At 39.2% G+C, this 12,561-nt stretch overlaps 1 protein-coding gene across 1 annotated transcript in view; it reads right to left on the minus strand.

Moving 5' to 3' along the window:
* tlcd3a (TLC domain containing 3A) overlaps nt 1–12,561 on the minus strand; it is a 38,386-nt gene that overhangs the window by 16,619 nt on the left and 9,206 nt on the right. Inside the window, exon 2 of the mRNA XM_039661985.2 lies at nt 324–410. Within this exon, the coding sequence (XP_039517919.1) occupies nt 324–410 (87 nt within the window). The remainder of the gene's footprint in view (nt 1–323; nt 411–12,561) is intronic.

Genomic DNA, 12,561 nt, shown 5'->3' on the forward strand with positions numbered 1-12,561 from the left:
ATCAATTTAATGTATCCTTGCTGAATAAAAGTATTTATTTAAAAAACAAAAAACATACTGACCCTAATTATTTAAACGTTAGAGTAGAATTTAATTGTAATTGGTTACTGAAATGAGTAATACGCTTTGACAGGCACCTTACTTCTATTATAGGCACTGTACACCAAGATGTGTTCACAGCAGCACAAATCTAAACTGTATCAGCATCTAGTGCTGCTTTATCATTACCTAAACACAAAGATAGAGGACAATATAATCTTTTCAGCAGAAAAGCTTATTATTGGTGCACTGTAAAAGGTGTGGAACAGGATTGGTCCACTTACCGGTCCATAATTACATTGCCTTTGCACGAGGACACCACGATGATTCCAGCTGCGGTGGCCATAAGAGCGTGAATGGATGACACCAGCCTACAAGAGGAAGAGAAGACAAAAAAAATGTATGCATTGCACGTTACCTCATATTTAGATAATCCCACCCTAGAGGCTATAAGAAACCTAAAAAAACCTAAAAAGAGAATCAATATTATTTATATGGATCATTTGAAGCACATACCAATGATAATTGAATCATTTAAAGAATCACTATTATTTATATGGATCATTTGAAGCACATACCAGTGATAATTGAATCATTTAAAGAATCACCATTATTTATATGGATCATTTGATAATTGAATAATTTAAAAGTTTGTTATTTGACTAACTAAATGGCACAAGGAGAGCTAGTGGATGTCAAGATTTCCAGTGAATAACTGACCACTATGGATCATTTTTATGATGCTTTTTTTGTTTTTTGGTAATTTTTGAGCATGAAAGTGTGGCCAGAGTATTCTGACTCAAATCTATATTTAAAAAATCTACATTAATGATATTGAGTCAACAGTTAAATGACAGTGCTCTGATAAGCGTCCATGGTAATGGGGTTAAATGTCAGAGTTAGCCAGACCTGAAAGTCATCCACCACCATCAAACCCTAAATTCATAGTCATATTGTTTGTGTGTGGGACAGATAAAGCATTTCTTCTGTACCTCGCCAACCTGCTACCATTGGGTAAAACTTGTCAAACCATTAAAAAAAATCATATATTCATTATTATGGAAAAACAGTTTTAAAGAACCATCCTTAAAGGGTTTTACTCTAGTCTCACAGTGTATTGTTGAAGAAGAAAAAATGGCAAGAGTAATGGCAATTTGAGTAAAAAGAATCTTTTTGACTACTGATGCTTATATCCATCCACTTTTGAGCTTAATTTATTAATAATAGTCAAAGGTCATGATGTAATATTTCTTTGATGACTGACCGTGTCAGTATCTTCTCTGAAGAAGATACTCAATCACATTCTGGAATTAATAAACTAGTTAGATGATGGTACAGTCCTATTGTCACAACTCATGGAAGTCCAAAGCACAACGATAAGGATAATGATACTAAATAGTCTTTAATAGTAAATCCACAAATAACAAACTCAGAAAAAGGAAGGTAGGCAAAGTAGTAGAACCACATAACACTGACGATACAGGACAAATGAGGATTCAAACACAGGAACTAAATACACAGGTTAATGAGGTGAACACAACTGAACAGGACATACAATCAAATCAGAAACCATGGCAACACATCAGACGCAGACAGGAAATGAACAAAAAAAACCAAACTAAACTGAATAGCCATTTCTCAATACCAAGTACGCAAAATTGGTAGCTGAGTACGACTCAGGAGAACGAACTCTTGAGGAGGAGAGGACGCAAGTCCGGTTCTTCTGCAAATTGAACAGAGCGTTCTTGATCGCGTCACTCAGGACGCTCTGACTACTCCAGTTATCTATTTATGTATATTTTAGGCGACAATAAAACGAAATATGCTACAACTCTGTCTCTTTTTCGTCAACAATAAAACGAAATATATTATAAAACACCACGCTGCCTCTTTTCATAAAAAAAAAAATCTTAAACATATTAGCTTAATGGCCATGTGGTTCAGGCAACGCGTAGCCTACATTGATTATCTTCACTGCATATATTTATAACAAAATGAACATAATCTTTTTATTTTCATTTTAAAAATATCCATTTCAAGAACACATCCGGGGATTTAAACTGGACTTGGGTAGATGTGAACTTTGAATTGGAACAGTACTTGGGCAGTAGCTGTCAACTTTAGTCGTTTAGTCGAGTAATCGGTCGATGTCGTCTTGGTCGACTGACATTCTTATTGGTCGACCAGTTACATGTTTTTTACAACAAAAATTTTTTTTTAAATGATTTACTCCTTGATATTTATTCGTTTATTAGCAATTGTTTATTACTGTCAATATCCAGCTAAATATAATTAGCCTTTGTTTTATCCCCATCTTTAAATGCTTTAATTTAGGCTATTTTGTAACAGCGCCACAGTTTTAGCGCACACACAGTTTTGAACATTCGGGAACGCACCTGTGGCCGGCTGCGCTGCTGCTTCGTGCTCGGTAAGGGATGCTGTATTCATTCAGTTAGAACGCTGCTTGTTTTGGGTTTAGTCGACAAAATGTCCAAGAAATCTAAATCTTTTGTCTGGCTGCATTGTAAAACAAAGACGACAAGACTGTGGAGGGAGGCGACCGTGTTGCTCCATTATGAGCCTGCACACTGCACACCTATATTTGAAATCGAACTTGAGCGCGCAAAAGACGTGAGCAGCCCTTTTAATGGCTATATCATGCTGACGGATGAAAAAATGAAAATGAAAGATTGCCACCATTTATTCAAACACTACAATATATATATATATGAAACGACATTAAATTTGCAGATTACAAATGGAAAAAAATACATTCAAATTGTATTGTCTGACAATAAGTATTAACGCTTTAATATAATATACTATAATATAAAACCTTAAAGGGCACCTATTATGGAAAATTCACTTTTACATGGTGTTTGAACATAAATGTCTGTTGGCAGTGTGTGAGCAAAACCACCCTAGAATGCTAAAAATCCACCCAGTGTTTTTTTTACAATCTCAATAAATCATATGCACTGCCTCAGAACGAGCTGTTCAGAGATCCAGCTCTTTGTGACGTAGAAAGTGAGAAAGGGGTTTGATTGACAGGGTGGTTTGTGGCATAAACCCCGCCCTCGGTACACCATCCTCCATTGTTTCAACGACAGCCGGTAATTTCTCTTGGAAACATAATTTATCAACTCGTAGGTTAATCCTGTTGTTGTGGCTTAAAAGTTAATCCTCAAGTGTGGATAGTCGTCTACTGTTTGCGATCCACCGTCACATCCAGTAACAGTAAGTGTGTTTTATGATTTTTGAGCAAATAGTCTTTTCAGTCAATGTCAGCCAATTCAACAACAAAAGCGTCTAAAATTGTTGTCGTCGTAGAATGTCTGTGTATATAATTTAAACCTTGTTTGTAAAGTGTGTAACCACACGTTTATAAATATATATATTTTTAAAGATATTGTATTAAAAACCGCATATATGTTCCTGTTCTGTAAGTTAGCCATCTTCTCACATTTGCCACAGAAGCACCTGTATGACAAGTAGCTAAACATGACGCCACAGGTCCCTGCATAAATGTAATTTCGCTTGTAAGTTACGTAGCAAACTTTATCACAGAATGTGTATGTAACGTTAGTTTTAAAAAATGTGCCAGTGTTAGTGTTTGTGTGTCAGCGTGTGTGTGTGTTGCTCCTCCATACTTGCAAAGAGGACGCGATTACAACTCTGTAAGTACATAAATGTTTCAAATAACCATACCGAGACGTACTGGTCCATTCTCATTTGTGTTTATTCTGCCGGAGTCTCTTTGTGCTATTTATCTATTCCGATTCAAACGTACGCTGAATGACAGATAAAATAGCGCGTCTCTCACTCTCCCCTTCTGCTTGGACCGACAAGTTACGCCCTCATCCAAAGGCAGGGCGGGGATATGTAGCTCATTAGCATTAAAGTGGCATGCCTCAAAACAGCTCATTTTCAAACAGTCCCCAAAATGACATTTTTTAAATGATTATAATAAATTAACTGTGGGGTATTTTGAGCTGAAACTTCACAAATACATTCTGGGGACAACCGAGACCAATATTACATCTTGTAAGAAGGGGCATAATAGGTGCCCTTTAAGGTTGAAAAAAATTAATTGGTTAATTATTTGTCAACTACCCAAAGATAATGATTAAGAAAAGTTTTTTTGCGGCATATTGCAGTCTTTATAAAGCACAATATATTAGTCACATTAGGGCAGTGAAAAGAATGAAATGAAGTGTAAGTTCATTGTAGAGCTCAGTCTAAGCCTCTGACTGCCTGCTGAGCTGCACGGCTGAGCATTGTACATGAGATGACGCTTGCTCGTCATGACAACGACGGTCATGTGACCTGGGCCTGACAGCTTACGCCTGAGTTGGCCACTGGATAAGCGCTTCCCTCCACAAACCCACACGCACAGAGCTCTGCTCCCCACATCACTGTATCCTTGGAGCCTTGCTGCCTGAATACTGTCACAAGACCCGTTTAACACAATACACTCTTTGTATCCCCCCTTCTCAGTTTTTCTCTTACAACAAGCTCGGAAAGAAAGAAAAAGGAGAAGAAAATGCTTCTTTGGTGTAGCTTTGGGGGTGGCTTGCATGACACACTTTCTTATCTCCAAATATCAAACATTGATAAAAAGTAGCAAACAACACTGCTCAATTCTGTTTTAATTACAATTACAAACGGTTTTAATTTTAGTTTTTTTCATTTTTATTAGTTTTTTTATTTGGAGCTTTACCCAGAACTTCATTTAGACCCTGGTTCCTGCGGTGTAAACACACCGAGTACCACCCCAAAGTTCCTAGTTCCTGGGGAAAGTTCCTTCGGACACAGTGGGAGTGGAGTCATATATATATATATGAAGAGTTCAGATGCAAAAGCCTCTAAATGCCATTTGAAATTTTCTTCTTTAATGATGATTTTTATCAAACTTGTATATTTAAGTTTAGTAATTTCACTTAAATAACAATTAATAGGTAATTATCATTGCCATTTAAGTGAAATCACTGAACTTAAATATACAAGCTTGATAAAAATGATCATTCTAGAAAAAGATTTCAAATGGCACTTAGAGGCTTTTGCATCTGAACTCTTCATATATATATGTGTGTATATATAGGGACAGGAGGAACAAATGACAGACACAGTGGGAGTGGAGTCAGTCCTCGGTGAGGCATTTAGTGTTAAAACCAAAGGGGATCTGGTGTCCTTGTTGTGCCAGGGAATGGTGAAGGATGGGTAGTGAAGAGATGGGATGGGTCGAGGTACGGGGGTGGTGTGTCTGGCGGTTGCACACGCTTCTTTGGCGGTTTGGCATCACGGCTTGTCCTCTCTAGGCCCCAACAACAGAGGGGAATAGACAATTTGTCCAGAGTTGTGGGGCCTCCATCTCTGGCCTCTCCACGGAAGCCTCCACGCCTCTCTCAGAGTGTCATGAATACTATTTCAGAGAAAAGAGAGCCCTCTACTAGGCATCTTTATGCCCTCTTTTCAACAGGAGCTGCTGGATGGGGAGTGCGCCCCATCCACGCTCAAGGTCTATGTTGTGGTTATTGTGGAGTACCAATTTAGGTAGTGGGAGCAGCTTTTTGTGTGCTTCAGAGGCCGCACCAAAGGGCTGCCGTTACAAAGACTATTCCATTGGATAGTGGATGCAATAGCACTGGTTTGCGTTTACAATGCCCAATTGGAATGAGGGCCCACTCCACTAGAGGAATGGCCTCCTCCTGGGCATGTTCTAGGGGAGTGTCTATTGGCGTTCTCGCATTTAGCTCCAAAACTCTGGAATAGCCTTCCCGATACGGTCCGAGGCTCTGTCTCGCTGACACAGTTTAAAACTAGATTAAAGATGAATCTTTAGTCAAGCATTCACATAATGCTTACCTCTTATTCCTCTGTTATGCCATTCAGAACCGTTTGCCACTGAAACTGCTTAACGCACCAGTGGGGCTCGACAGCCTTTTAGACAAACGGGTCGGCGCGTATGGCTGGGTTGCGGAGAGTTTGTGAGATAGTGGTTTTCTAACACCGACTCCCGTATAATGGAAATCATTATGAACATCAGCTATGCTAATTATTTCCCATCTGCCTTTCTGCTGTTATCTCGGGATGCTTGTCCCGAGAAAAATGGCGTTCGTCAGGTCCAGTTTTGTATCCAGCCTCTCACGGGGATTTTGGATGCCCCACCGCCTGTGATGAGAAGACCAACGCCTGTGAAGAGACGACTCAACGCCGGCAATATGTTATGGCGCCGTTTTATATATAAACAATATTTATATTTAATATTATATATAAACAATATGAATGTTAGCCAGAGGAGAACTGGCCCCCGACTGAGCCTGGGTTCTCCCAAGGTTTTTTTCTCCATCCAGTCTGATGGAGTTTTGGTTCCTTGCCACTGTCGCCTTGCTTTTGGCTTGCTTAGTTGGGATTATTTAATATTTAACAATATTATTGATCTGTGTTGTACTACTTTCATGTTATCACTGTGAAGCTGCTTTGATACAATCTGTATTGTGAAAAGCGCAATATAAATAAATGTGACTTGACTTGACTATTGGAAACATCCGTGTGGTGGCCGGCTGGTCCTCGCCGTCTACCTTTGTCAGGTTTTATAACTTGGCCTGAACCTTTAGACACAGATTTTATCTGCTTGAGTCAGTCCAGGACCTTTTTAGTGTCTAGACTGCTTAAAATGTTGCCCCAAGAGCTTCGGCCTTGTGGCCTTAGGCAAATTCTTACTTCATCCTTAGGTATTTTCACCTCAGTGTGGGTCGATGAAAGGCCTAGGTTAAGGTTCTCTGAACCAGTTTCAGTACCAGAGCAAAAACTGTTGAATTAAGTACTTTAAAAAAAAATGTTGTCCCATTTTGTTTCATCCGTTTATCATCACTGTCAATCATTCCAGTTTCTGATTCATTTGCAAATTTAAATAGGTTTCAATTCAGAAACTTTGCAGTGTACTTATCAGCATTAAAAATGAAACCTGTATTCAGATTGTAAATGGTTAATAAAAAGAAAACAAGAGAAGCTCCCTCCCTTTATAATCAATAAGGCTGTCATTCTCTTAAGCACTAGCTCATTGAATTCTTCACTCTCATGAAAATTCTAGTAATAATCAAAAAAGCTGTCTTAAATGTGGGGTATGTGATTTTCTTTTTTGACAATTTTTTCAAAATCACTTGAAATCCTATTCGTAACCTACTTACTGGCTGTAAATTAGAAGCATTGAAATAAAAATTAAGCAAATTAATCATCTGTGGAACGGGCAGGACTCGAAAAACTCCAGCCAATCACTTTCAAGAACCATCTAGAATCATTGGACAGGAAATGCATCAATCAAACGGTCTTACCATGCCCCCTCCCTCCACCCCCCTCGCACACGTGTCCCATTCTACTACCAACAGATAGGGCTGTGGTATTTTTTCTGCTTGACAGGTGAGAAGCCGATTGACTAGTAGTATTTACTTCTAATCAGGGAACTGTCTTTACTGAAGAATTGTAGCTGTTCTAACGTTATAGCACAGCCATATGTAGAACTGGCTTTATGCACAGCTGCACTACTTCCTGAACTTAAGCCAGCTCCTTGTTTGCTGTCTGCCATTTTTGGACAAATGTATTAATCCAGGTGTGCCTGACCTCAGTAGTCGCGGCAACAATACTCAGACACACCTGAATTAATCACGTTCGGCCAATAATTGCAGACAGGAAACAAGGAGCTGGCTTAAGTTCAGGAAGTAGTGCAGCTGTGCATAAAGCCAACTAGCTAGCTAAACAACCTGTTTTGGGAGGATGCTGATGTGAGCGATTGTATTTATGCATCTAAGTATTCACTCGTGCTTGATTGTGCGTCCATGTTTTTCGAATGGGTGGAGTCAGGGCCAGCGTTGGAGGAGAGAAGGTAGGACCCGAATTGTGTATTTTCAAAATCTGCCAGCCATTTTTCAAATCACATATCCCACCTTTAAAGGTGCTGTAGGACATCTGAGAAAATGTTAACTTTAGCCTGATAAAGTTAAAAGCGTACGTCCCACCCTCCCTGCAAAAAGCCAGGCCTCCTGAAAGAATGAATGCACACAGCCAAGAAGACCAGAGACAAAGTTACTGCAATACCAATATCAAATGTCATTCACCAGTGAAAAAACATTATAGTACAGTTAGTACTACAATACCAAACATAAACAAATTCTTAAAAACAGAATTAGATGCTGCAAGATTTCAGGTGTGTTTAGCTAGCAAAACTTGTATGTAATAATATTTCTTGCATGACAGGGTTTCCACAATGAGAGTCTGCTTGGCTCCGATGAAGATACTGTATAGATCGTAGATCCTTTGCTAGTGCCACTTGTTGTCGGTTCAGAAGGAAAGTTAGGTTGTTGCTGCTTGCCTGCCATTCTCACTGTGTCAGCACAGCGTACGTGAACACATTGATGACTCATTATGTCTGCGTGAACAACCTGCACTGTGGTATGCAAACACACATTGACCGACAGGGAACACATACTATAGGACCGTTTGAACCGAACGCAACATTTTATTGTTCTACGCCTTCAAAATACATTTATACTGCTTAACAGATTGATTGCTATCAGAATTAGGGTTGGGTATCGTTTGAATTTGAACGATTCTGATTCCGATTCCGATTCCTTGTTTCGATTCCGGTTCCTGACGATTCTTGATTCCGATTCTTTTAAGAGGCAGGGTCAAAAAAGTTTAGCTAACCTTGCTAACCAACGGTCTTTCTGAAGGAAATAATCCTTTCTGATGGAAATAATCCTTCTGTCACAAATACTCCTTTAGTCACAAATTTTGCATTTTGCCGAGATTTTGTTATTTTTAGAAAAGTGAAGCCACACTTTGGATCGCCGACGTAAGCTACTCATGTTCGAATCGCGCGGTTATGCCAACACTTCCGGTAGACGCTTCTTCGTTGGTGTTGTTCAGCGGTTTCTTCTTCCGCTCGGCGGACTGTGAATATCGAAACTAGGAATCGAAATTTTAACTTTTGAACGATTCCGGGAAAAACAAAAAGTTAGTCCCGATTCCAATCGATACTCGATTCTCGATACCCAACCCTAATCAGGATATGAGGAGACTTTCAAACAGCATAAAACAAATTCTGCAGAGAATCACCAACGGCACCTTTAATCATACAATAAGTCTCTTATTTACATTGTGTTTACAGATTGTTGGTTATAATGAAAGGATCTGCGAGCTGCAACCTGTGTTGAACAAAACGAAATCTAGTGTTTTCAGCGGTGTTAAGCGGATTCTGACAAATTAACTGACTAGCATCTCTGCTGATAGGCCATTAAAATCACGAGTTAAACAAATAAGATTGTGATTGTCTACAATGCTCAACGCTTGTAAAAACACGCTGTAAATGGAAAGCTTTGGCACTCAGAGAGCACTCAAACATGAACAAGGCAGCGTCTATCATAGCACATAAATTATGCTCATATTGTTGCTTTGCTGATACACAATCTATTGATGTTAAAGCTGCAGTCCTTAACTTTTTTGGGTTAAAAATTATCCAAAATAAATTTGAGCAAGTACATAAGCCTGTGTTCAAAACTATCTGCTTACCGTAGCTTGATTCAAAACGGTAAGCTTGTAATATGCTTATAATTCCAGTGGTACTGGTGGATTTCCACAGGAAATTCCAGCATGTCTTTGCGTCATTACGTCACATCTATACACATTAAAAAGAAGTCTCGGCTAGTAGGCTATATTGTGTGCCGTGTGAGGATGTTGGAGGTGGAGAGATTTATAGCCTGTCCTTGATATAGTTAAACTTTTTAATTTGATGGCAGATCCAGAAAGGTTCAAACAACAATCAGCAGTGACAACTGGAGATTCACCCGTCATAAAACTGCAAAAGACTTTGGAGTGGCTAAAGGAAAAAAAAAGAGACTGCAACTGGGCCCATGCGAAAACAAGGATAAATATCGGAAGGGCTTTTGAAAGGTGGTGTGAAACTCAGTGTTTTGAAGGGGTTCAAAACGAACGCAGAGGCTGCTTTTTCCTTAGTTGGTCAGAAAAAAAGTGGATGTTACTTACTTACTAGTTTAGATGACAGATTTTAAAGGGCACCTATTATGCCCCTTTTTACAAGATGTAATATTGGTCTCTGGTGTCCCCAGAATGTATTTGTAAAGTTTCAGCTCAAAATACCCCACAGTTAATTTATTATAACCATTTGAAAATGTCATTTTGGGGCCTGCTTAAAAATGAGCTGTTTCGGGGGTATACGGCTTTAAATGCAAATGAGCTGCATATCCCCGCCCTGCCTTTGGATGAGGGCGTAACTTGATACCAATAGGAGTCGGTACTGAGAGAGTGAGAGAAACCGCTGTTTTGAATGTCATTCAGCGTACGTTTGAATCGGAATATATAAATAATCTCTGATCAGACCTAGATGACGAACGGAAGAATAAACACAAATGAGAATGGACCAGTACGTCTCGGTATGGTTATTTGATACATTTATGTACTTAGCATTGTAATCGCGTCCCCTTTGAAATGATGGGCATGTGCAACACTAATGCTGGCGCAGTTTTTTTGAAACTACATACACATACTGTGATAAAGTTTGCTACGTACAAGCAAAATTACATTAATGTGAGGGACCTGTGGCGTCATGTTTACTTGTTATACAGGTGCTTCTGTGGCAAATGTGAGGAGATGGCTAACTTACAGAACAAGATATGCAGTTTTTAATACAATATCTTTAAGTATATATAAACCTGTGGTTACACACTATACAAACAAGGTTTAAATTATATAGCCTACACAGACATCCTACGACGACAACAACTTTAGACGCATTTGTTGTTGAATTGGCTGACATTGACTGCAAAGACTATTTGCTCAAAAATCATAAAATACACTTACTGTTACTGGATGTGATGGTGGATCGCAAACAGTAGATGACGATTAACAGTTGAGGATTAACTTTTAAACTACAACAACAGGATTAACCCACAACAGAACAGTTATGTTTCCAAGAGACATTACAGGCTGTCGTTGAAACAATGGAGGATGTGTGTACAGATCACCGAGGGCGGGGTCTATGCCACAACCACACTGTCAATCAAACCCCTTTCTCACTTTCTACGTCACAAAGAGCTGGATCTCAGAACAGCTCGTTCTGAAACAGTGAATATGATTTATTGAGATTGTAAAAAAACCACTGGGTGGATTTTTATCCTTCAAGGACGGTTTTGCTCACACACTGCCGACACACATTTAAAATGTACCCTTTAAAATGTAATTTATTCATGTGATGGCAAAACAGAATTTTCAGCATCATTACTCCAGTCTTCTGTGTCGCATGAATAAATTACATTTTAAAATAGATTAAAATAGAAAACAGTTATTTTAAATTGTAATAATATTTCACAATATTTTTGTTATTTTTTTAAAACAAATAAATGCAGCCTTGGTGAGCATAAGAGACAGCGTATTCTTCTGAGTTGCTATAATAATAGTAGTAAGTTTAGTAACTATTTCTGGCCAACCTATTTAAAAATGGCAGGGATATTCTGGATACTCCATCTGGCGCGTGCAGTGATGACGCACTGAATGGTGACGTTTCTCTCTGACCAATCAGCAGTCGGCATTGTTTTCACGTCACATTTTAGTACCGGCTCAGCTCGCCTTAGCTCACTCAGAACCTCGCCGGAGGTGATACAAAAAAAGTACCCGAAAGCAGGCACGGGTACAACTTTTACACAGTGGAAAACCAAACAAAGGCGAGCCGAGCTGAGCCGGGCCGAGTCGAGCTGGTACTGTGTAGTGGAATAGTGCCATTAGAGTGATTTCTGAAGGATCATGTGACTGAAGACTAGAGTAATGATACTGAAAATTTAGCTTTGCATCACAAATGATCTCACAGGGAAGATGTAATACTGTCTTTTTTGTCTACTGTCTACTATTAATAGTACGGTCCACTTTTTTGTGTTAAGAATAAGTATTGATACTTGATGTATCAATACTTATTCTTTGAAAAACACCCGTTTTGTTGACACATTTTTTTTGACCAGCCATTCCTCCATCCCCTTTGCTCACCAGACCCGTACAGCTGCTTTTTTTGCGGTCACTCTCATTTTCAAAAATTCCGTCACTTCCATCTCCCAGTAGACTTGTCTCTCAATGGCTATTGTGAAAGTACTGATGTAATTATAGTCATAATCATTCTGATGTAAAATATTCATATGTTTCATATTGTCTGAGTAGCCACGATGTGTCCAAGAGCAGATCGGGCGGTTTCCAGATAATCTGGGCCAAAAATCAACCGCTGCCCTGAAAGTGATTTTTTTTTTCTCCGAATGTCAGGAGGAGTAAATCGGGCATAAATCGGCCTGAAACTCCTGTAGTTTGAGCCCAGCTTTAGAATCATTCAGACTGATTGCCTCATTCTAACATGTACACACAGAGAACTGATTGAATCTTCTGAACACTTCTGTGTAAAAGTCCAGAGTCTGCATCACTTCATTATCACTCCTCTAACAACCTCCATCCTCTTCACTGAGTCCAGAG

This window comes from Pimephales promelas, chromosome 4 (genome assembly GCF_988280905.1).
Source record: "Pimephales promelas chromosome 4, fPimPro1.hap1.1, whole genome shotgun sequence".
Lineage (NCBI taxonomy): Eukaryota > Metazoa > Chordata > Actinopteri > Cypriniformes > Leuciscidae > Pimephales > Pimephales promelas.